General features: G+C 47.5%; 1 protein-coding gene and 1 non-coding gene across 11 annotated transcripts in view; both read right to left on the bottom strand.

Annotated features, from left to right (window-relative positions):
• The window catches only part of ZMYND8 (zinc finger MYND-type containing 8), a 116,200-nt gene that overhangs the window by 14,619 nt on the left and 75,219 nt on the right, over window positions 1-26,362 (bottom strand). For all 10 annotated transcript variants that reach the window (XM_043885111.1, XM_043885112.1, XM_043885110.1 and 7 more), the window contains 5 exons: window positions 24,068-24,208; window positions 14,254-14,406; window positions 11,131-11,643; window positions 5,934-6,191; window positions 3,694-3,884 (listed from right to left, as the gene is read on the bottom strand). In XM_043885111.1, coding sequence (XP_043741046.1) covers window positions 3,694-3,884; window positions 5,934-6,191; window positions 11,131-11,643; window positions 14,254-14,406; window positions 24,068-24,208 — 1,256 coding nt within the window. The remainder of the gene's footprint in view (window positions 1-3,693; window positions 3,885-5,933; window positions 6,192-11,130; window positions 11,644-14,253; window positions 14,407-24,067; window positions 24,209-26,362) is intronic.
• LOC122682338 lies at window positions 19,157-19,303 on the bottom strand. The gene has a single exon (XR_006337351.1). It is a non-coding gene; the product is annotated as a small nucleolar RNA SNORA79 (small nucleolar RNA).

Consider the following 26,362-nt stretch of genomic DNA (forward strand, 5'->3'; position numbering starts at 1 on the left):
GACAGAAGAACGGATACAGAAGACGTACCTACATACAACAGAGTACTACTCAGCTACAAAAAAGGCATGGAATAGTGCCATCTGCAGAGACGTGGCTGAACCTAGAGACCGTCACACAGAGTGAAGACAGACAGATAAATGTTGTCCAACATCGCTTCCATGTGGAAGCCAAGAAAAGGGCAGGGATGAACTTACTGGCAAAGCAGCAACAGTCACAAATGTAGCAAACAAACTTTCGGCTACAAAAGAGGGGGTTGGGGGAGTGGGGAGATTCCGAATGGGAGACGGGGACTGACATTTATACACCACTACGTACACAACAGATAACTCCCGAGAACCTACTATCCAACACAGGGAACTCTCCTCAATGCTCTGTGGTGACCTAAAGGGGCACACACCCGCGGAGCCCTCCCACATTACAGGAGGGACAGGAGGGGACGGGAGACCAAACCAGGTCGCAGATCTGGCCCAGCCACTGCCAAGACTCCCCTGTGCTACGCAGTCTGCTCCAACTCAGCAAGAAAACAGGACAAACAGCACCCTTGTATCTGATGCCCGAGATTTCTTCCTGCCATTAAGTCTTGCCATCCACAACTCTCTCTAAGCCCCAGGCATAAAACAAGGATAATAACACTGCCCCCTTGTAGGGTGTATACAAGGATTAAATGAGAAAAAGAGGAGACTGTGGTTCAGTATCTGCTGAGGAGTTCATAAAGAAATACCTGTTTTCTTATTTTCACAAAAGAATTAACTCTCAAGAACATGTGATCGCAAAACTGCTGCCAACTCCAAAAGAGTAACCCCCATTTCACCCCCAAAATAGGCGGAAAATGAATAAAGTATCTGTTGAAATATTAGTTCTCCCCCTTGTTGCAGGGACCACAGGGGGATGTTGCCAGCAAAAACACTTCGTGCTTTATGGTCAGTCATTCTGTACGGGCCTCCCTGCTCAGGTCCATTTAAAATATTCAAAGGAAATTGCTTTACGAGAAAACTTTAGAGAGTGGATGAAATCCAATACTTTACTAATGCCATAGTTACATTCCATTTTAAAGAAATCATGAATTTGTGGACTGACCTTCGTTCCCACTTCCAAATATAGCAAAGAACTCAACATTAATAAAAAGAGCCCTTCTGCCAAAACACACAAATCTGGGTCTTCAACTCTGGGTCACCTCAGACACAAGCAAGTTCACCAGCTCCAAAACTATGTCACTGAGTTCATTTTCTTAACTGCAAAGAAAATGCCTATCAAAATGTTCATTCCTCAATTTTGCCCCATGAGTAAGGGGGAGAACTCTAAGAGATGGAATAAAAAGGGCTGCAGGAGCGGATAACACTGGCTTGGTGTGAACACCAGCCTGAGCTGCGTGGCAGCCTCAGTTTTCTCATCTGTAAATGGACAACTCGGACCAAATCAACGGAAGGCGATACAAGAAGTCCAATCAATGGCAAGCGAATGAGAAACCATTTGGGGGGACTTCCCTGGTGGTCCAGTGGCTAAGCTTCTGCACCAATGCAGGGGGCCTGGGTCTGATTCCTGGTCAGAGAACAAGATCCCACATGCGAACTAAGAATCTGCACACCACAACTAAAGACCTGGAACAGCCAAATAGATAAATAATTTAAAAAAATAAATAAATAAGGAAAAGGAAGCCATTTAAGCAATACCAGACATCTTAAATCAGTCATTTTAAAAAATTACCCTCTTGTAATTCTACAACAGATCTTGTTAGGAAGAAAGTCTCCACGTGGTACCATTAATTCTTTTTTTTTACTATAACTTATTTACGCATTTATTTTTGGCTGTGCCAGGTCTTTGTTGCTTCACAAGCTCTGATCTAGGTGCAGTGAACGGGGGCTACTCTCTAGTTGCAGCGCACAGGCTTCTCACTGCGGCGGCTTCCCGTGTCGGATGGAGAGCACGGGCTCCAGGCACAGGCTTTAGCAGTTGCGGCTTCCAGGCTCGGGAGTTGTGGTACATGGGCTTAGTTGCTCTAGAGTGTGTGGGAGCTTCCCACATCAGGGATGGAACCCATGTCTCCTGCACTGGCAAGCGGATTCTTTACCAACAAGCCACCAGGGAAGCTTGCATTAACTCTTTAACACTTTCATGCTAATCACTTTTTAACAGAAGAAAAGATGGACTCAGGCTTCAATCATTGAAGAACAGGATCTGGTGAGTGTAGACTGAATTTTATTTCTGTTAAGTCACTATAAATGAAAACATGAAGTCAATCCTAGTTCAAGGTGATGAACAGGTAAGACAAAAACCCTGAGGATCCTCCAACTAATAAAAATAATTGGGAAAAAAAAAATTAATAAAAGACCAACCACCAATAAAAAAAAAAAAAACCCTGAGGATGCAATCATACTTAACAGGTGAACCCTTCCTGTTCTGAAACTCAGGGACTCGATAAAAATTCTTGTGTTTTATTCAAAAGGGGGGAACAGAAATACTAAATAAGAGATGTTACCCCCAGACTTGGGTTTTCTCTCTTTGGCCACGCTGACTCAAGCAGGGTTGCTTTAAAAAGCCACCTGTAAGAACAGTAGGTTTGTGGACCCTGAAGAGCTGTGGTCAGCAGGCCTGGTGTGAATTCACAAGGCAGCTTAAAGCCAGGTCAAGCCGATACTCTAGATCCTGGCTGCTACCATTCAAATGCCAGTTAGACGTTCACGGATTATGCGACCCTGGACAAGTGGTGTGGCCTGGCCAGTTCTCAGCGTGCTCGTCTATAAAATGGGTGTGAGGACGTCCCTGGCAGTCCAGTGGTTGAGACTCTGCCTTCCACTGTGGGGGTACAGGTCTGATTCCCTAGTCAGGAAGCTAAGATCCCACAAGCCTTGTAGTCAAAAAACCAAAACATTATAAAAGAAGGAAAGTAAAGCAATAGTGCAACAGATTCAATAAAGACTTTAAAAACTGTACAGATTTTTTAAAAAAAGTTACTAATAAGAAGCCCAGTGAGAAGTTAGGCAGCAACCTGCTTTCATCTTACAACTATGTATCAAGCGCTGTTCTAGGCCCCAGCAGAGAGCAGAAGGACTCCCCAGGGAGCTGCAATTCTGGTGGTGATTTTCACTCCCTGGATTCTACAGACAGCAACCTGAATGTCACTCCAGGGCAGTCTCATCTGACAGCGAGGAGAGCTGCAAGCTTTACTTGCCCAAATTCAACAGTGAGCATGAAATCACTTGGCAAATTAAGAGAGAAGTGGAGAAGAGGGATATGGTGGGGGACAGAACGCATTGGGAGTCTGGGATTAGCAGATGCAAACTATTATACATAGAATAAAAAAAAAAAAACTATTATGCATAGAATAAACAACAAGGTCCTCCTGTATAGCACAGGGAAATACAATCATTACCCTGTGATAAACCAGAATAGAAAGGAATATGAAAAAGTGCATGTGTATATAACTGAATCATTTTGCTATACAGTAGAAATTAAGACAATACTGTACATCACCCATACTTCAATAGAACAAATTTTAAAAGAGAGAAGACAGAACCTGCAGAGAGGGTGCCCACAAGTGAACACAGAGCAGGCGAGCCCGCCCACCACACCCCTCCACAAGGAACATGCCAAGAGGACAGGTGAGTTGGGGAGGGACTGCACCCTTCCCGATCCCTTCTAACTCCTGGAAAGACCCAAGGCTGGTCCTCCCCGATCCCGCCACAGGCACCCACTTTGCTAGTGTACTTGGCGATGTCTGCAGCGACATCAGCTGAAGCGGTGGCGATGGGCAGGTCTGCGCTGACCGAAGACGCGAGGGTGCTCGTGGTCCCTGAGCTGGTGACCAGGGGCGACGACTGGGTGCTGGTCACCAGGGTGATGGTGGAGGTGGATGGGCTCTGCGTGATCTCTTTCTGCTGGACAGCTGGGAAAGCAAAGGTTCTTGGTCACCCCACTGCCTCGGGAAGGCTGTCCCAGCTCGAAGCTGTGGTGGGAGCAGGGCCCGATCCACACCGTTCGAGTTTCTCTGCTTTCAAGGGACAAAGATTCTCTCGTCAGCCAAACTCGAGCGAGGCTCCTCCGAGCCCTTTCTCAGTGGGGCCTCCACCTGGGTCTTTAAGGACTAATATGGTTTCCAACAGCGCAAGGCTGCATCCCTAGGATGACCCCCAGCCCTTTCAAGTCCCCACCTAAGAAAACTCAAGGCTGCCGACAGAATTGCCTATTTGCTCCAGTCAACACCTAACAATAGGGCCCACTGCCCAGTCTCTATGGGAGGGCAGAAGCCTACCTTTAAGAGATACCAGAGTCAGCAAACCCAGACATTTCACATGGACCAACACCCCCTTACCACTTTGTGTAAAACTGTCCCTTTCTGACTCTACAGAGCCCCCACAATTCCCCCTCCCTATTCCCAAATTCTCCCTTTAAAACCCCAGCCCCCTGTGTACACGTTGGAGTTGACTTCAGTTCATGCTGGACATTTTGCCCTACTGCAATAGTATACAGCAGATTAAAATCTATCCTAACTACTTCAACTAGTGGCCAGCCTTGTTTATCTTTAACAGGACAATCTGGGAATTAGGAACCATACCATCAATGAGCTCCTTCTTGCCAGCTCCCAAGTTCCCCGGGAAGGCTCATTATACTTAAGGGTGATGAGTTCAGGAGACTGGAACTGACCCTCCCAACCTGAAAGATCCCAGACTCGGTTCTGCCCCAGCAACTCTTCAGACAGCAGGATCAATCCGGCTGTAAGTCCAATCGCTCAGTCTCCCTCCACCCCAATCTTTGAAGGGTTTCACTGGGGGCCCAGGTCAGGATCTGGCTACTCTTTCATTTCACAACCTGCTGCAACTCTCAAGAATTCTACACGCAACAGTGCACTCAGTACGTGAGAGTTTCGATCAAGGAGCCCAACCATGAAGGATCTCGAGGCGGATTTCCCCATGAAACAAGCCCTGTGTCAGTCCTCAAGAGAGTTGGGCAAACTAGTACCCATCAGATCAGTGCTTTGTTCGGCTTTACATCAGCCTAGATGGAGCCTCCAGCTGGGAGCTGTATTCCATGCTTCAGCAACGGTTCCTGATGCTGGCTCTTCTTGCGTTGAGGGGCTAGTCCCTACTTATTAAGGTATCCTTTACTATCCACTTCTCTCTTTCAAAAATAATGCCCAGGGGTTCATGGGCATGCACAAGGAAACTTATACAAAGGTATTCATTGCAGCACTGCTTACAACAGGAAAAAACTGGAAGCAACCTAAATGTCTATCCGTAGGGGAATACTTTATTAAATAAACTGTGGAATACTACGCAGCAGTCCAAAAGAATCAGGGAGAGCTATACGTACTGACATGGATGGACCTCCAAAACATGCTGATGGGTGGGGGAAAAAAAAAAGGCAAGGATGGTATCATTTTTATGTTTCCAAAAAGAAAAAAAAAAAAGTAATACCTTTATGAAGTCATATATATATACATAAATATATATGCATACATGCATTAAAAAAAGATCTTATGGTTAACAATAACCTCTGAGAAAGGGTGGAGAATGAAATAGAGCGTCAATCAAGACAGCATATTTTTGTGTGTCTAGGCATCTATTTCACCCCTTTCTAAGAAGACGTGCATGTACTGTTTACAAAATGAAAAAGGAAAAAGAAAAGTACAAAAAGCAAGCTGCAAAACAATTTTTAAAAATAATGCCAAATGGAATGTGTCAGGCCTCCAGGATACGGCGGCCAGGCAACAAAGGGGAACTGAAAAAAATAAAACGAGGACGATTTTTCTCCTGTCCATGTGGCAAAAAGGGAGCGGGCGCCACGGAGAGCAGGGGGGGAGGCTCGGTACCTTTCACAGCCTGTCTGGTCTGATATCTCGTCCCCTGGGAAGACTGAGGCTGCTGCTGCTGGCTCTGCTGCTGCTGGCGCTGCATCTTCTGCATGTGCCACTTTTGGGAGGACGTTTGAAACTTACTTGATGAGTTCCACACGACCCGCTGCACGGCCGGGGCAGTCTCCTTCGGTAAAAGCGGCCTCTGCTTTTTCACCGGGCTTCCCGCGGTGGAGGTGGTGGCGGCGGCGGAGGCGGCAGCCGGGGCCGTGACCGTGGACGTGGTGCTGGTGCTGGCCGTGACCCCAGCCGTGGGAGTCTGGGAGGATGAGCGAGTGAGAACCGGCGTCTCGGGGGGAGACTGGCTGCCCGCTGTGGTGGATGGTGGAGCTTTACCTACAACTGAAGCCAAGGCATGAAGAAACAAAGCAGAAAACAGACGGGACTCAGGCTGACCTGCAGGGTCTCCAGGCCAGTGAGTGCTAGGCGACCACCCCAGGCTAGCATGCCAAGGACCTCCCCGTGAACGGGCACATTCTCACTGTATATGCTTAGGCCACTTCTGCAGCAGGTTCTAGCTTAAAACATCAGCCTCCTTGGGTTACTGCTTGCTCACATTTGAGATACTTGTCAAGGCCTCCAGGGGACTGAGGCCAACATGACCCAGCCCCCAGCCTGGAGTTGCCCACCTGCTAGTCGATGACCCAGTAGATGAACAGAATCACTGCAAGTACCTCGTTCTACAAAGTTAAGAGTTCAGTAAGCAGTTTGAGAACAACTTCGCCAAAGTCCATCTGGAGATGAACAGGAATCCTTTCCTTGGCCAGGAAACCTACAGAGCATGTACCCCAAAGAACCAGACAGCCTCCCAATGGCCAAAGCATTGAACAACAATGAATCACCTAGTAAGAAGAGTATTATTGTCTTTCATCTCTTCTAATTCCTTCCAGAATAGTCTCAGGGTGGTCGTGGCAGCCTTGACACCTAACACTCAAGGGAACTCCACCCCAAGGCCAGAACCTTCCCCAGCACAATGGTATTTATGGAGAATTTAGAAGCCTTGCTTTTGTTTTGACTGCAGTTATCCCTGTTACATCTTTTTGCAGAGCACAAAATACTGTTTCACATACTGTGTGGTAGTCAAGTTTAAGTCCAAAATTCAGTTCAACTTTTTTTTAAAAGAGCTGCTGCTTCTGATAAAAATATATATTAAGTCAATAATTGTACGAGCAGGTCTTGGGAATGGCAAAAAGAATGAATGTGAGTGAGTGAGTTTGAAAAAAGCTGCCTTTTGGAATGTATCTTCTGGGAGGACCTAGGCTATGAGGGAGGAGGGCAGGATGTCAACAGGCAGCAGGGAGAATTTGGAGGGGAACAGTTTTAGCCAAGACATGCCCAGGAATAGGCAGCATTTTGGTGAGTGAGGGCAGGCAGTGAGACGGGGTGGTTGGAAGGCAGGTTAGAGCTAGAAGCCCTGAGCGGTGGAGAGGGGATGACCACCTGAGTGCTTGTCTGTAAGGGGCAGGGGCTGAGTTACTAATGCAGGGACCCTAGGCCCTGCAGAGATGAACCTGCATCCCCAGAGAGGATTCCCTGGGGTTCACACAAAAAACACGGGTGCAAGTCAGCATCCTTGATCTCAGACGACATGCCTGGACATCAAACTCTTTTCCATAAGGACTGAAAGTGAAGTCGGTCAGTCATGTCCGACTCATTTGCTACCCCATGGACTGTAGCCTGCCAGGCTCCTCTGTCCGTGGAATTTCCCAGGCAAGAATACTGGAGTGGGTTGCCTTTTCCTTCCCCAGGGGATCTTCCTGACCCAGGGAAAGAATCTGGGCCTCCTGCATTGCAGGCAGATTCTTTACTAGCTGAGCCACCAAGGAAGCCCTTAAGAAGGACTACACCTTTTTTAGGGGCTCAGCATGCTTCTGCCGCATGACTCCATGCCTGTCATTTTTAGATTTCTATCACCCAGAAAAGACATGAGCTCTTGATCATTCTAGGGGAAATTTCCAGTTAACGGTGGGTCTGGAAAAACCAAGGAGTGTGAAAGGAAAGGAGTGCTGACAAGCTGACCTTACTGCCTGGGGGTGGGGGTGTCTTTGTGGTGATCACAACTGACTGGCCCTCTTGCTCCTCTGGGGAAAAATTCAGCCAAGGTCCCGGGCAAGAACACAGGGTGGGGCTGGGAAAAGATCTCTATCTAGAGTGAGGAGCCCCCATCCTTGCCCAGGACGACACAGCCTCTGCCCCTTCCCCCTCCAGGCGCAAAGGTGGCTTTGAGCTTGGCCCTTCTAAAAAAGGCAGAGATCCCATAGGCAGGGCTTCTAACCTGCAAATGCATCTTTAGTGCCTCTCTTTCCTGCCATGCGATTAAATAATACACTGCCCTTGTTGATTAGCTAGCCTGAACCCTCCTTGGGCAAAGGGCAACCACAGAAAGGTCTTTTTCTCCCTTTCATCTTGCAAAGGCAAACAGCTGGCTTTGTAGATGGGTTACTGCTCTGCAGAGAGTCCCACTGGAGCTCTTTTCCAAATTAAAAAAAAAAAACAAAAACAGAACTATGCATTCTGAAAGCATTCCAGGCTTGATGCATTCTTGCGGGGCGGCGGGGGGGGGGGGGGGTGGATTTCGGTTCATTTAGACACTAAAACATTTTAATTTCTAGAGGATGCTGATGGTTTATGGGGTGGGTGGGCACTAGGGAAAGGAAGGGGTGGGGAAAATTCCATTTGTCCTAAAAATTTGGGAGCATATAATCACCTGTAGTCTCACAAAGAAGTTAATTTCTTAAAGGTCAACACTCCAAAAGTAACCCCACCCAACTAACCTACTTACACCAGACTTAGGTCACTGTCTTGTACATTAGAAAAGGACTTTTTAAGAGAAGGCTGGAAATGACTGATGCAACACAGGGAAGCATAGTCAAGGTCCTGAAGCGAGCTCCCTTAGCCTCTTCTCTGGGATCTCCAGCTAGAAAAGCAGTCTTTCTACCTGAGGATTCAGATTCTGTGTGTAAGCTGCACTCCTAACTGAAGATCAATAGGAGGTCACCAAGCACTCTCCAAAACACCCTTCACTTAATAAACTTGTAAGTGAAAGCACATCATTGAAAAGATGCTCAACTGCAGAGTTGGCCACGAAGTCAAAACCCAAATCATCCTCTGGTGCCTCTGGATTCCAACCCCTGCAAAGTTCCTCTAACTGAATTATGTTTCAGAATCATCCTATGCTTGAAAGTCCCACCACACACTCAGGGGCTCCTAGAGAAATCTGCTCCAGACACCAGTGAGAGGAACAGCTCAGCTTCATTTTATCAACTGGAGTGCTTTCTATTTAGCGGGGGGAAACATGAGATCTTTTAAGGGACTCATATGTGTTTCCCTTTTTGCTTTGGCTACCAGGAGGCTCAGAGCCAAAATGGAAGCCTGACTTTGCTAATTCTGAAGGCTGAAACAGTTATTTCTGTATACAAATTTTCCCCAGATCGCTCACTGTTCTATTTTCGTCTTTCTCACTGATGTCTTGATTTCCATTTTATCAGTATGTCACAAATCCTTTCTGGAAGGGGCAAAAAAAAACCCACAACCAAACAAAAGATCTATTCCAGAAAGAGAGGAATAGTATAAACATATCATTCATAGGAACACTGCCATCTGGGACCCAACAATTCCACAAACTTCACAGAATAAATGCTACTTCTGTTGCTTTCTGCAGCATCAGAAGTGGTCCCTCAAACCCCAATCCACAGAGAAATGGATGTTTCAGATGTCATTCATAATTTAAGGGATGGGGCGGTGATCCATCCTTCCTGACCCACTCAATTGCCTCTCTCTCTTCCTGCCCTGTATCACTGAGAGATGTTCCATCCTCTTTCAATGAAGTGCAGGAACTGAGGTTCCAGAACAATTCATGTTGATCCAAACACAGAGGGAAGATGCTCAAAGCCCATCCCCCTCCTGTCTAAGCAGCCAGACTAAGAAATCCCCAGGGGACACATAACTGAGACGTTATCTCCTGTCAGAAGCTGTGTGTTGTCTGTTTAGTCACTAAGTCATGTCCAACTCTTTTGTGACCCCATGGACTATAGCACACCAGGCTCCTCTGTCCATGGAATTCTCCAGGCAAGAATACTGGATTGTGTTGCCATTTCCTTTTCCAGGAGATCTTCCCGACCTAGGGATTGAACCTGTGTCTCCTGCATTGGCAGGAAGATGCTTTACCACTGAGCCCAGAATTAAACCTGGCTATCCCCTTATGTAACCCACAAAGTGTAAGAGCTTTTATGGCTACAACCTCCAATTTGTCTTTTGGCCATGTCTCTCCTGGGCCCTTAATTAATTCTCCATGGTCTTTCTTGGGCATATTGGAATCCCCTCACCACCCACTTGCCAAGCCAGCTGAGAAATTTGCTGACTGCTTCGCCCATGGGCCAAACATCCTTCGAATCATTCCCATGTTCCACTGGGGGGTCTGCCACCATGCCTGGGATGCAGCGGGTTTGAGAGCAGCCACTGCTGGTTCAGTCCCTAACAGCAGCGAAGGGGGAACCACTAAGACTCAGGCAGCAGTACACAACTAGGGGAGATTTTGCTTTGTCAAGACCCTTTTGAAGGCCACCACTGGGTAGATGCTACTGACATCCAGTTAGTGAAGGCCAGGGATACTGCCAAACATCTTCCAATACACAGGACAAAGAATTATCTGGCATAAAAAGCCAATAGCACCAAGGTTGAGAGACCTCAGGCCCACGTCAGTTAAACGCAAATATGGCAGAACACGGGCTCAGGTGGGCATCATACAATAAGGCCCCTTGGATTTCTTGAGGCCTTAAGAAGAACTCAGCAGTCTGGTGCCACCGACCCAAAAGGTCTTATACTCTAGTAAGAAAACATGTTTTGAGATGCCTGGGCAGTGTGAGGGGAGGTAAAGGAGAATAAACTCATCAAGGTCTTTGAACTGAACACTTTTAACAATTTCAGCCCTGTTCAATGTCTTAACATTGACAAACGCTTTAGGCATGTAAGTGAACACATTGAAAAACAAACTGCTTAGGTGCAAAATGACTTGACTGCTAGAAACAACTACTACTTTCTAAGAGACTTCTTTTCCTGTGCTCAAAATCAACCACATTGGGTACTGGGAAGGTAGAAGGTAGGGAGGCCCAGGTTAAGGCATGGTCCCGCTCAGTAACTAGCCAGGTGACCAGGAGCCAATCCAAGCTCTGCTGCGCCACCCTTCATGAAGTCAGAGGGTAACATGACACGTGATACTACAAATGGCAAGGTGGCATTCTAAAACCAAATCAAGAAACCGGAAACTGGTGCAATCACTTACCCTCCTGCTTGGGAGATGGTTCTTTGGGTTCCTTCTTATTTTTTCGACCCTCCCGCCCAGAATGGTCTTCTCCTAAATCTATGACAAGTTCACTCTCTGAATCGGAGTCCAGGCCCAAATGCACTGTTGGGGAATCCGTCTCATCTTTTCCCTTCAGCTTATCCTTTGTGGGATGAGGTGAGGGTTTTGCTTTGTCTGAAAAGTCCTTCTCAGGCTGGGGGCTCGTCTTCTCCTTGACCGAGCTTGGGTCCGCTTTGTCGCTGGCTGGTGACGTGCTGACTTTCAGCTCCTCTTTCGTCTCCGCCGGGTTTGGCAATTTGGGCTTTTTTTTGACGACAGATGGCTCTTTGTCCATCCGAGCCCCCTCTTTGTCTTCGGCATCTTCTGGTTCGTTCTTGGACCTCTGCTCCTCATCACTGATAGAGTCACTACCGCTACTATCTGACTTCTCAGAATCCTCCGAATCACTGTGCTCGACAGCCGTATAAACATCTTCCGAGATTTCATTTATGCCTAAATTCAAAAAGAAAACCCAGCATGTGGCGTAGTCACAGAATAAAGAGCAGGACCAAAAAAACGCAAACATTTTCCACGCCCAATGCTGGAATAAAAAAAGGAAACATTTCACATTGCATCACATTGGCCTGGTGGGGTTAGCAGCAGACTCAAGCTGCAGCTGACTACAGGTGACAAATGGAACTTGTCTGCAGAGGATTTCAGTTACTGACATTCCAAGATGACATGGGACCAAACAACATGAATTTCTCATTTATCCAGAGCTCAATCTCGGCAGCATGGGTAACTCACTGGGACACAGAGAATGGGAAGGATGGAAGGGAATGCTACATAGGAGCTGTTAAAACGGATCCATTTTACAGATTAGGAAAAAAGAGGCCCTGAGAAATCACTTGTCCTGGGACACAGAAAACCAAGACAGAGAAGAGAGGCCAGACACACGGGTCAAGTCACCACTAGAGCTCTTCCCACAAATTTCCAAAGCATTAACTCTTTCACCCTTTGTGTCCATGACTCGAAGAAATAAGCCAAGGCTTAAAGCAGGGGATGCAAACTCAAGCCCACGAGCCACTTGGGGCCAGCAGACGTGTTATTTAGGAAGCAATGGTTTGACCCAATGCTTTCCAGTATTTTGTTATTTGTTGTTTTTATCTTTAACTTAGAACATGCTGGCCAATTCATAAATCAGGAAGTCTCACACAAAAACTAAGATGCTAGGCTTGTGCTGAAAGGGCAGAAGACCTGGCCACTCTGTGTCACAGGCCCGCAAGGCTGGCTGCGGCTGAGAACCACTGGCCCCTTTAGGTTGGGGGAGCACTGTCTCCAGGTGACCCAGCTGCCCAGCCCCCATCTGGCTCCCTGCCCTGAAGCAGTCAACCACCACTGTGCTTCTACTGTTTTTCTACTTGTAACCGAGTCCAGAGGAAAGTCACCCATTTCCATATCTCAAGCAAAAGGAGAAACGATAAAACAGCAGGAGTTTCCTATATACACAAGCCAAAATAGGCAAAAGCCTATTTCTAACAATAGTTTCATTTAACCTATCCATGTTTCCTGCTCCTGGTAGCGAGCGTCATCCATCGGTAGGTAAATAATCTGATTCCCTACAATTTTGAAAAGAGGAAATCCCCATCAACTCTGTATTGTCTTCATTCTAGAACAATGGTTACCATGAGTGGGGTCACAGAAGAGAAACTCGTAAAAGGGTAAGAGCCACAAAGAGCCCAGCATAATCAGGAGTGAATTATATCCACCTCCTCCAGGGCTCAAATTGAGAGAATCTAAAAACCAAATCTGGTTTAATTTCTGGATCTCAGAGCTCGTGCCACTGGTAACTAAAGGTTGGACACCAGACTGACAAGCATGACCACACACGCTTGGATACTGGAGCCCAAAGAATATGAATTCAGACCCTGCTCCTCTGCTTCTATGTAGTTGTGTGACCCTGAACGAGTGAACTACCTCTCTAAGCCTCCATTTCTTCACCTGTACAGTGGGTCTGATAATAGTATCAACCTTCCAGGACAATCTATGCACAATGCAGGGGGCATAGGAAGTCCTCCATAAATCCTTATTATTAATAACAAACCAAGGAACTAGACCAGCTGCTTAGAAGAACTCAAGAGGGATACAGCCTGCAAAATTTCATCCATGTCACTCAATGTCCTAACCAAACAGGCAACGCAGCAAGGAATGCTTTCCTCGGACAGACTAAATGACTCCCAACTACAGCTCCTTTCTCATCCAAAGGTCCAGAGCACCCAGTGACATGGAAACCTCACCTTGGACTGGCTTTCTCTACTGAGACCCAGCCAGCCCCTATTTCCTTATAAATGCCCTCCTGACTTTATTTACCTCTTCAACAAACATTCTAGAGCATTACTATGTGTATAAAACCAAGTACCTTGGAGAAGGCAAGTCTTTATAAGATCTTTATAAGACAAACTTCTCTGCCCCCAAGGAGCTTCCACTCTAGATTGGGAGGAATACCCCCACACAAAAGGACCACTGATGCTTTGGAGCCATAAAGTACCAAAGGAGGTGGGCAGATGGGGGAGGGCAGTCAAGGAAGACTTCCTGGAGGAGGTGACGCCCAAGCTCAGCCTTAGGGATAGGATTCAGGTAGGCAGTGTAAAAAGGCAGGCAGCATGGGGACAAGGAAGGGAGGCAACAGATACAGAAACAGGATGCATGTACCAGGGGCGGGGCAGGGTGGGCATGGCCCAGCCTGGAAGGGAAGGGTTTGTGTTGGGGACACTTGTGGGATACACATGATCCTGAAGTGGAGACACTGACATGTGCAGAGAAGCACAACGGCAAACTCAGGAGGCTCTTCCTGCTTCCACACTTTCTTACAAGCAGCACCTCGAATCAGCAGGCTGCCACAATCAAAGAATGCACTCTGACAAACTCAAAATACCCCCCTGAACAACTAACTAGCAAATCTGAAATATTCTGCCAGGAGAAATAATTTGTTGTTGGACAAACACGCCGAAGTTAAACCTGCTGTGAAAAAAGCAGCCAGGATCGGGCTTTCATTTCATCCGGGTGGTACCCCTAAAGACAGCAATGATGGTGATAATGATATAAGCAAACCGAGACACATACCTAATTGTGCTTTGCAACTCTCTATCGTCTTGTCGAGATTTAGCTGGAATCTGCTGCGAATCTGTCGCTTGGGGGAGATGAGAGGAACAGGAGCAGACTGCTGCTGGACAGATTCACTCAGCTCTTTCAGGTCCATCTCGGCCTTGCTCCGATCTGGAAGACACCACACCCCCTCATGAGATCAGGCACTGGAGGGAACCAGCGCGTAACGCTCATCGCTTGGTTTCTTCTCGAAAACACGCTTTGGAGCCCAGGAAGAAAAAAACCTAAAATGTCTCTTGTTTATCCCAACAATATTATCTATTTGAAGGCCTGGGCTGACTTGGCGATAAGAGCCTGAGAACATTTGGCAGGTTTCTACTGAACTATCGCCTGGGTTGCTTTCAGTACAGAAAATGCACAATCCCAGCCAGATGGTTGGTTTCTAGGAAGCTCAGCATCATTGTGGATCCTTCAAAGTCAAAGGTTACGCTCTGTTCAACCTCAGCAACAGCAGAAAAAGTGACACTGAGTCTAGCCAGTTTGCTTTGAATTTCAGGCCTGGATCAGAGCAGGCTTGTAACCTAGAGAGGCGCTGACCCTTGCAGAGAACATGTTGATAAAGACAGGGAGCCCAGCTCCCCCTTTATCACAGAGACTTCGATCTTCGTCGACCCAGTCTGGAGCTCAAATTAGAAAGAAAGGGAAAACGGGAACCTCCCTAGTGGTACAAAGGCTAAGAATCCGTACTCCCAATGCAGGGGGCCCAGGTTCGATCTCTAGTCAGGGAACTAGATCCCACATGCTGCAACTAAGAAGAGTTCACATGCCACCAAGGGGAAGGTCAAAGATCCCGCGTCTCACAAATAAGACCCGGCCTAGCCAAATAAACAAACAAATATTTAAGGAAAGGGAAAATACACGACAGGCAGACCCTCCAGCCAGTGTGCTGTGCGTCCCTTTGGCCCCAGGCATCTATCTGAGGAACGGGGACCCATTAGTCTTAGACATGAACCTGTGTCTTCCTGCTCAGATAAGATGTCAACGCCTCCTCACCCTGACTGCAGGCAAAGGCCTCTGCTTGATGACTCAGGTCCAAAGGCCCTGCCCACCCCTACGCCACCTCCACCCCCACGTCTGCTGTGGTCTTTGTATGACCAAGCTGGCCCAGATTCCAAAGGATCCATGAGCTTGTATGTCTTGAACTCCTTCCCTACCTCCTCTGCTGCCTCCTCTAGTGACCCCCCCAAAACATGAAAAGGGGACAAAATGGTGGAAGCAGCAAAGGCCAGGAAAACAGTGAGAGACTCTGCAGGCAGGAACATGGTCTTTCACCCTGACATCACCTCCAACAGACCCCAAGCAGAGAATGCGCTTGGGGTCTGATAAGGGAATGGGGGGCACCCAGCTCCTCTTCCCAATCCCTGAAAGCAGGTCAGGGTCAGAAAGGTTGTGGGATCCCTCCAGGATCCATCAAGAACAAAGATGAGCCACCTGTGAGCTAGTTCCACCGACTATGAGCTCACTACCTGACTTATCCCATCTCTTTGTCACCCCCATCCAGAATGCCAGCTCCACCCACCAAGCAGGTACAAAGACCAAGATACAGGGCTCCTCCAAAGGGTTCATTCCTCCCCTTAACACGGCCCGTGCACTCCGCCCTGCACCCAAGAAGGGAGCATGCTCCTAACACCACACACCAGAGATTTACCCTTTTAAGGGACCACAGGTAGTCTCCCCAAAGCCCCACACAACCCACTCATAGATGACTAGAGCCACAAATTACTCCCAACTTCATTTATCACTATAACGAGGTAAGTTTAGGAAGGGCCCTATTCCAAAGACACACTTGGGGTTGGCCACCAGGGAGATTCCACAAGTGAGCTTTCAAAGCAAACAGGGACAGCATTCTTGTCATTAAAGCAATGGCCCTAAAAAAAAACTGACCTGTGTGTGCACACATGTGTTTGTCTGGTGTGTGTGCCCATGCTGATCAGGGGACCTTCAGAGAGCCTCTCAGGGCCAGGACTGAAGATGTTTGCAAGGAGAATGGCTGAATGCACAACTACTTCAGAGGGGGAAGAATATTCACTCAATTTTACTGGAGAGGCATCTTACAAAGTGAACAAAGAGAGTGAAAGAGATAAAAGAGAAAAAAAAGGGAGGAGGACGACTGGGGAACACAGAAAACAGGAAGATCCGATTAAACAACAGTGTGATCAGGACTTAAAGACTTCATCTGCTGAGCCGAGAACATGACAGGAAAAGGGGAAAGACAAGAGGCCTGTCTCGTCATTTCTGGTCTCAGAAATGAAGCAGCACTGCATTCCAGAGGGAATATGCAGGCAGCCTTTTCAAGCATAAAGTTGGAAAAGAAGTATCTCACAAAAATACTTTCCATGAAGTGGAGTAGCAGGAGATGGCGGTGTTGCCTACATCAGAGGAGGACACCCTGTCCTCCACAACATTCCTGTGTGGTTAACAGATTCCACACAGCCGTTGCCTCAAAACACAACTGACCGTATCAGGCAAGGGTCAACCAATTTTTTCCATAAGGGGCCACAGAATAAATGAAGCTCTGCACGTGTATAGGCTCTGCTGAGTGCCATAAAATAATGTGTTAAATGAGTGTGGCTGCATTTCAATAAAACTTTATTTACAAAAACAAGTTGGGGGCCAGATTTGGTCCACAGGTTGGAAACTGTGCTGCACAATTGCTGCACAATTGAAATTGCTCCCAGTCCAGTCCAGAGCTTTAAAAAAAAAACAAAAAAAACCCTGACTACTTGGCCCCACCCCCAGAGACTGAATTCACCAGCCTGGGGAAGGCCTGAGCATTGGCCATATATATAAAGGTTCCCCAGGTTTTTACAATTGGCAGGTAAGGTGGTAAGCCCCTGTATTGGACCAATGTTGTCTGTGAGTAAAGAAAATGCCTCATGATTAGCCTTAAACCTTGGGCACTTTGTGTGAAACCTTGGGGTTCATACAAACAGATCTATACGTCACGAGAATAATCAAGTACAAGCATGTATGAGCAAGTATGTTGACAGCCAGGGTGGATTCTGCACATATTCCCGATATAGAAGGGCAGAGGTGTACCTGTGTGTGTCTACACTGTGTAATTTTGTTTGTTTGTTTTTGCGTGTGTGCTCAGTCATGTCTGATTCTTTGCAACCCTATGGACTGCAGCCCACCAGGCTCCTCTGTCCACGAGATTTCCCAGGCAGGAATACTGGAATGGACTGCCATTTCCTTCTCCAGGGGATCTTCCTAACCCAGGAATCTGCGTTGACAGGCAGAGTCTTTACCACAGAGCCACCTGGGAAGCCTAAAGGGCATGCTGCCTCCTCTGTGTGTCTACATGAGGGCAATCTCTAAATTTAGCCTAGAAACTGAATATTCATAAGCAAGAGGAATGAAAAGATAAAGCACGTCTTTTCACAAAACTAGAGTCAGTGAGCTATTCTGATGTTTATTCTAAGGAGAAACCACCAAAAGCCAGGGAGGGGGCTGCTCCAGGGTCCCTGAGAGCGGACCTTCAGGAGTTAAGCCAGATGTAATTATCTTTCGCAAACTTTCAGCTGTGTGTGGACTCAACTGTCCTCCGCAGGGAGAAAAGATGAGCTGCTCTTTCTCATTTAGCTCCTAGAAGCTTATCAGGACTCCTTCTACTTCTGCCCTTCTATATCGGGAATATCTGCAGAATCCACCCTGGCTGTCAACATTTTGAACTTCTCAGCTGGTAGGAAGACAGCTTAGGCTATAAATGGAAACCAGGGATTTGGGGAAAAAAAAAAAAAAACCACACCTACGCCAGAGAAAAAAGGCACGATCCTCACATTGCTGGAGGCAGCATAAATCAGAACCACCCTTCAGAGGGCAATCTGGCAATATCTTTCCAAATGTCAGCAGCTCGAGGCCTCTGACCCGCAGCTCCACTTCTAGGAACGTATCCTGTGGATTCACTCCCACTGGGGTAGAAGGGTCTTCATCGCAGCTGTTTCCAACAGCAAAAATGGAGATCTACTCAATAACTAAAGTGCGTGGATGAATAAGTTACTGTTCACCTTTAAAGGGAATAAAATACAGCCACTAAAATAACAGCAGCATAGCTCTCTGTGTGGTGATATAGAAAGCCCATCTGTTTAATGAAAAGGAAAGTAGTCAGTCAAGGACATGAGCGCTGCTGTGGGGCAGAAAAGGAGGAAATGCAGATACTAATATATGTGTTCTCGGGCCTCTCAGTGAGGGCATGTGGGCCTAGCGGGGTGGAGGTGGGGGGCCAGGCGGGGTTCTGGCCCTGCAGAAAGTTCGAAAGCAACCCAGACCCCCACCCGCTAGATGGCAGTAGCACTCACGCCCCCCACTGGGGCAGTAGGAAAGGGGTCCAGGGGTTAGGACTCCACCTTCCACCGCAGGGAGCACAGGTTTGATCCCCGGTCAGGGGACTAAGACCCCACATGAGACACACGATGCAGCGCCCCCGCCCCTACTCCCTGCTCCAAAAGTGTCTCGACGTTGCTAAATGGGGACCAGATCACCCAGACTGATGTCTAAAAGAGCTCTCCAAGGAGACCAAATAGAGCCAACACGGACAGAGGATGGACCAAAAAAAGGAGCCAACACTGGTCACTCTTTTTTTTGGCAGGTGGTGGGGGGAGGATAAAGAGTTAGAGGAACAGGTGATCAGAGGTGACAGACATAGCCTGCCTTTTCATTAATCGTCTTTCTGTACTTTGACTTGGAGAAGGGAATGGCAATCCACTCCAGTATTCTTGCCTTAAGAAGAATTACATGGACAGAAGAGCCTGGCGGGTTACAGACCATGGAATCGTACTTTGACTATCTGTTCCCGTGTGCATTCATTACTTTTTTTTTTCAACAATTTTTTGCAACAATTTTCAACAATTTTTTTTTCTTCAATTGTGTGATTCTGCAAAAATCAGAACATACTAACGAACACCCAAGCCATCCCTGGAGTGTCCTGAGAGAAGACAAGCCAGCCTAGACATATGACGGACTAAAATCCCACTACCCAAAGCTCCAGCCGCAAGAGGAACAGCCATCATAACAAAGTGTTTTAAGGGCACTTCCTTGGTGGTCAGTGGTTAAGACCAAGCTTTCACTGCAGGGGGCACAGGTTCCATCTCTGATCCAGGAACTAAGATCCTGCATGCCATGAGTCATGCTCACCCCCTCACAAAAAGTTTTAAAGCAAAAATATAAGCACTTCTTTTTAAGCTAAAAAAAAAAAAAAAAACTCCTTCATGTAAAAGACATAGGCAGACTATAAAGAATGGTCTTTCAGGAGGCACAAGATAATGGCTCCTTCAAAGGAACAATATCTTTAGACAAGACACCTGGGCGGATGCTCTTATCAATCAGTAAAGCAGAGATCTTCCTCACCTCATTCACTCTTAAAATAAATCAAGACAACATCTGGAAAGCCGGGGTACCCAGCCCTGCATCCACATCCTCAAGGAATGCCTGGCATCCAAAGTCTTGCTTTCTGCTGGTGAGCAATGGTGGAAGAATAAAATGGAGGAAAGTTTTCGGGTCTGAGGATATTCCATCATTGGCATCTCTGACAGGGCATCGAGGCACACTTTGTCACTAACAGTATGACAAACTGCTGAGTTTGTTGAGCCCAAAGCAAACACCGTGCATGAGACAGGAGGAGAGAAGATTCCCAGAGAAAGCAAAAAGGGGTCGAGGCGAAGGGAAGAAACATCCCCCCAACCCCCATCCCACCACCATGCCACAAACGCAGTCCTATTCAGGACTCATCTTATTAACTGCCGGAGAGGCACAGAAGGAGCCAGAATCATCCACCTAACTTGGCTCCTTATTTTAGAGCACAGAGAAGGGGCCCAAGACAGCAAGTGAGGCACAGGGTGTCAGTAAGCAGGGCCTTCCCCCTCCCCGCCACCCCCCGTCATGCTGGAAAAATAAATCATAAGAGTATCCAACTGGTACTCAACCTGTGGGCTGGCTGTATTTTTGGCTGTACTTGTTTCTTTGGTCTAAAGAGAGATGGGTGGGTTGGTTTATTTATTTACTTACTTCCTTGTTTATCTATTTTAATTTGCTTGCGGGATTTTAGTTCCCTGAGCAGGGATCAAACCCTTACCCTTGGCAGTGAAAGCACTGTCCTAGATACTGAACCTCCAAGAAATCCCCAAACAGAGGTTTTTAATGAAACTGATGGTCAACTTTTAAAACCTAGAAGAGCTCACATTAAACACCTGGATTTGTTCTTCTTGAAAGTTCAGAGTTGGACAGCACAAGTGCAATGGGTGGGCGCTGCTTCCTTTAAAAAAGCACTTTGTGCTTCATTCCACTACCATCCAAATCCTCACCTGACCCCTGACCCCTGACCCCTACAGCTGGGCCAACGAACCCTACAGCACTAAGCGGTGAGAGCCCATGAAAGTGAAAATACGCCCTGTCCTGCAGCCCTGCCATTCACGTGTCTTGGTTAAAAACACAAGCTACACGGCAGACAGACCCAAATCTAAAGGCCAAACTCAACCACAAACCATGTGTGATCCTGGGCAGGTAACTTTATTTCTCTGTGCAATGGGGCTATTACCTTACCTTGAAGGTCACTGTATATTCTTTAACAGTTTTCACATACAGAGAGTAAAATTCACTTTTTGGAGAATACATGAATTTTAACACCTGTGCAGATGCAAGTAACCACCAGAATGCAGAACAATTCCATCTACCAAAGAATCCCTTTGTGATGTATAGTCAAACCCTCCCCAACTCCAGGCAATAACTGATCTTTTTTGCCGTCTCTATAATTTTGCCTTTTCTAGTTTTGGGTTTTGTTTTGCTTTTTAATGAAACACTGTTTTGTTAGATAGAATAATGTCATTATTATCCCTGGCACTCTGTCTCACTTATCTCTGCTCAAAGTAGTTATGTGGATGCCAGACATCAAGTGCCATGAGAATTATTATTTCCCTCCACTTTCTGATTTTTCTACCCATTCACAGCACTTTTCACCAGTCCCTATCTGATCCTCTTGGCATCGGGTAACTGAAATTCCAGCCCATAAGCTGCCAACATTGCCAATGCTTTTGTTTCCACTGATATGAAGCCTATGTCCCAGGAATGGAAGGAGCTGGCAGGGGGCTTCTGCAAAGAGAGCCCGGGACTCCGCCGTGCCCACCACCAATACACACGCCAGAAGAAAACCTTTCTTTCCCACCGCCTGACTCAAGTCAAACAGAAAGACCAGAGCAGTGCACAGATGCCCAAGGACAGCCTCGGTTAGCGAAGGAGCTAGTCCTGCCACGCAAGACTGGCGATTAGGAAGGGTGACCGTGAGAACGCCTCCACACAGCTTTCTTTTTGAGGGTGTGGAGGAGCATGTGAGAAAGCAAACCACACTGCTGAGAACAGGAGTGATCCCCGGGCCGGGGCGGGGGGTGCAGACGGGTCCTCGTGGGTTCAAATAAGGAGTTCCCGCCGGCCAACCTGAGCGGGAGCCCCTCAAGCCACTGCCCAGCCTGTTCCGTCACTTCTGGGCGGCACAAGCAGGTGATGGGGGTGAACATGGCCTCCGCCTCCACAGGGACGGAGACACGCCCCAGCCCCGCCACCTCTGCCTCTGCAATCCTGGTCCCTGGGGCCCCCTCTCCAGGCCTCAGTTCCTCCATCTGAAAATGGCATCTCAGGACAAGATGAGCCCAGAGGGCACGGACCACCAGAGCCTGTGGATTCAGGCTGGAGCATTCAGGTGGCTTCCCCTCCCTCCCTAAAACCTGGCATATTCAAGGCCTCTGGATAACACACCCCGAGTGTTGCTTTCTGTTGGTCTCCTGCTCCTTTCTCAGTCTCCTCTGCTCACTTTTCCTAAGGTCTACATGCACAAATGGGCTACCCTGATGGCAAAGAACCCACCTGCCAAAGCAGGAGACACAAGTTCGACCCCTGGGTCGGGAAGATCCCCTGGAGAAGGAAACGGCAACCCACTCCAGTGTTCTTGCCTGGAAAAATCCCATGGACAGAGGAGCCTGGGGGGTATAGTTCATGGGGTTGCAGAGAGTCAGACATGACTGAGCCACTAAACAACATGTGCGAGTGGCTCAGGCCTCTCACTCTCTTTATGCTCTGGGCCAGGGTCTCTGAACCTCAGCACTGCCGCCGTCGCAGCTGGATAACTCTCTGTCGTGGGGACTGTTCTGTGCACTGCAGAAAGTTTAGCAGCATCCCTGGTGGGCAGTCACATGCCAGCAGCATCTCTCCTTACCCACTTCCCCCAAGTTATGAGACCTACTGCTCGGAATCCAATCCCATGAATAAATCAATATTCTCAGAAATACACATTCTGCCCTGACCCGGCCTGATTCAGGCCTCCACCTGCCCTCACGTCCTCTCCACCTAGGAATCTAGCAGGCATCTCAAACGTACGAAACCGACAACTGAACCCTTGGCTACTGTTTCTCCTGCTGTAACCAAATCTGTCAAACCAGGCACAATCCAGCAACTCTCTGTTGCGGGGCCTGCTCTAGCTGCTGGTAGCAACAGCCTCCCCAGCGAGCTGCAACAACTGAAAATGTCTCCAGACATTGCCAGTGTCCCCTGGGATGACGGGGGAGCTGTCCCTGGTGAAGAATGGCTGACGCAGGCTAATTCCCAACACAGCACTCAGAGAGGCCCTTCTAAAATGCCCGGTCACATCACTCCTCTGCTCAGATGGCACCCCTCCAAGGTCCACAAGGTCACTGCGTTCTCTGACCTCAACGCCTCACCTCCTCCCCTTCACCCACTGGGTTATGTCACTGGGCTCCCTTACCATTCCTACAACACACCAAGTTCAGACTGATCCTAAGGCCTTGACATTCCTCTTCCTTCTAGAATGTTCTTCCTCATAATCTGGGCATGATTAGCTTTTCGTGTAACTGACCCCCTTGCCCCTTGACAGGATATCACCTCCCCAGAGGCTTCCCCTAACCACTGCCTCTTGCTCCCCGCCCCCCGCCATCCTGCCCAGCTCTCTCCTTATCAAAGGAACGCTTTTTACCTTCCATGGTGACATGACCTGTCTTGGTTTTTTTCAGTTTGATTATTATTTCTCCCTCTCTAGAGCCTAACTCCACAAGAGAGCAAGGCCCTCACTCGCCACCCTCCACCCCAGGCCAAAAACAGTGCACAGCGCATAACAGATGCTCAATCAAAACCGGGCTCATGACGGAATGAATTAATAAAAGAACTTCATAGTTGAGTGTTTAGCATTCCTGGTGCCAAGTTTTGTTAAAGACTTTGACCTGAGATAACGCTTTTGAAAGAATCTACTGAGACTCAGTAAGTTTTCTACAAGAAAGTAAATACTGATTCATAAAACAATAGATACTATGTGTATACATATAACTTTAAATATACATATTTACACACGTAGGAACTGGGTTACTGTGGTCAAGGGCAAGTAAGGTGGTAAACACTGGCCTAAAGTATTTCAAAATAAAACAGTCTTGCATTTCAACAAGTCCCAAGCAATGCTGTGCCAGCTCCTTCTATTGATCTCTCTTCATCTCCATCCACTATACCTTTTCAATATTTTGCACAGAGAAAAGAGTGGTTCAAGAACCACACACGGGGACTTCCCTGGTGGTTCAATGGTTAAGACTCCATGCTTCTAATGCAGGGGGCAAGGGTTCGACCTCTGGTCAGAGAACTAGGATCCCACATGGCCAAAAACAAATAAAATAAAAATACCAGTCTTAAAAAAAAAAAAAAAGAACCACACACAAAAGAGGACATTATAACTTGCAGAAATACACACAGCTGCCACAGAAAGGAGCTTCCCAAAATTTCAACTGACCCAGGTTCAGATTCAGGATGCTTCCCGTGGTGGATGTCTTGTCCGTTTTCGTGGTGACTGGCGTTGATACTTGAGGAGAGAAAGGTTTTGGGCTGCCGGATAAACTCCCCGCTTGTCCTGTCTTGGTGGAAGCTGGTGAAGCTGAAAAAGCAGGTTACTTGTTAAAAGACAGATTTACAAGTAAAGGAACATATAAAGCTTCTAGGTGTAGGATAGAGAAGAGAGTACAGAAACTGTATTTGATTTCAACCAGACCCCCAGAGTACCACAGAGGGGTTGGAGCGGGAAGGGCTGGCCATTTATTTCGAGCAAAGAGCTTTAACCCAATGTTAAACCGTTAAAGCCACGAAGGAAAAAGGCCACCCCAGTCATTCTATTAAACACAAAGCTCTAAGACAAATCGGCTAAGCTGCCACTGAAATTGGTTTGGCCCATTCACGGGTGTAAATCTCAAAATAAAGGGCGATTAAACCAGCCCCCACCACAGTCCAGATGCAGAGGCCAGAGCCAGGCTTACAAATGGCATGTCATCCGTTTGTGGGAGACACAGGCGCCGTGCGCAGTCACTGCACCTGCCGGGGGCCAGCTCGACCCGCTGGGGGCTCGTGGGCTTCCCATTTCAAGGGTCCTGCGATGCTGAACGAAGCCAAACTCCACACCAGATGGAGGGAGGGAGTGGCTGGTCAATTATCGGCCTCCTTACTGGGTTTCAAACTTTTATAGGACAGGGTCATACCTGTGCCCGAGTCTTCTAAAAAGAAGTTAAAATTCCCTACTTACTGCTCCCCTGAGCCCCATCCACTGGGTGGTGGGAAGCAGGACAAAAGCCAAACCATTTAACAAAACAAAGCGTTCGGGTGGGCCAAGTGGGACCTGCCAAGGATCTCTGAGATACCGCCCCTTTGCAGCAACGGCTCTATATTACTGGACTGTCTTGTTAGTATAAACATGTGACAGGGACTTCACTGGTGGTCCAGTGGCTAAGACTCTGCGCTCCCAGTATAGGGGGCCCAGGTTCTATCCCTGGTCAGGGCACTAGATCCCATGTACTGCAACTAAAGATCCTGAGTGCTACAACTAAGACTCAGTGCAGCCGAAATAAATAAACAAACATTAAAAAACAAACAACGTGTGACAGGCAACCAAATGATTGTGCATCCCCCCAGACACACAAGAAACCTCAAGAAAGCTGTGGCTGGTGATGGGTTTAGAATTGAGACATCCCGGGGACTTCACACGTGCTTAGACATGCTAGTGGGTTCTTGCCTTCGTTTCCTCATCTGCCAAACAGGGATCCTCAGAGTGAGGATTTAATGGATTTAACTCTACACCAAGTTCAGCTGGTCAACCTACATGAGCCAGCCTCAGCTCCAGAGCCAAGACCTGCCAATGCTATTTTTAGCACAACAGAGTGGGAAAGACTCTAGATATAGGGAGCAATGAATCCAAGCACAGATCAGGAGCCAGAAGCAAGGTTCAAATCCCAACTCTGCGGCTGACATACCGTGTGACTTTGGGCAAGTGACTTAATGTCTCTGAATCTCCTTTCCTGATAGCTACAAGGAGGGGCAATGATAATATTAATACAGAAGGGCTGATCAAAGTACCCAGCTTGGGGACTTCCATGGTGGTCCAGTGGCTAAGCCTCCATGCTCCCAATGCAGGGGGCCTGGGTTCGATCCCTGGTCAGGGAACTAGATTCCACATTCCACAACTAAGAGTTCTCATGCTGCAACTAAAGATCCTATATTTCACAATTAAAAGATCCTGAGTGATGCAACTAAGAGCTGGCACAGCCAAATAAAGTTGTTTTTAAGTCACTAAAAAAGCAACAAAAAAAGCACCTAACTCATCAACTATAAGGAACAAATAAATTCATCAATTATCTACACAATGCCTGATCTCTATTAATTACTATAGTATCATGTGCTATTAGTGTCATATGATTTCCCCATTAACCTCTAGGGTTTTGGTTTCAAGCATCTAACCTGTGATTCTCAGCCAGGAGCGACTCTGCCCTCCAAGGTGCAGTGGGCAGTGTCTATAAACATTTCTGTTTGTCACAGCTGGGGAGGGGGGTGTTCTGGAATCTAGTAGGTAGAGCCCAGGGCTGCTGCTAAACATCCTATGATGCAGAGCAACACCCCCCCCCAACCAAAACAAATAATTATCTTTGGCCTCAAATGTTAACAGTGCTGAGGTTGATAAATCCATACAGGGATGAAGGAGGTGTGTCTCCAGGAAATCTTTACCTCATTTGCAAATAAGGTGAGGAGGCTGGAATGAGATAAGCAA

This window comes from Cervus elaphus, chromosome 23 (genome assembly GCF_910594005.1).
Source record: "Cervus elaphus chromosome 23, mCerEla1.1, whole genome shotgun sequence".
Lineage (NCBI taxonomy): Eukaryota > Metazoa > Chordata > Mammalia > Artiodactyla > Cervidae > Cervus > Cervus elaphus.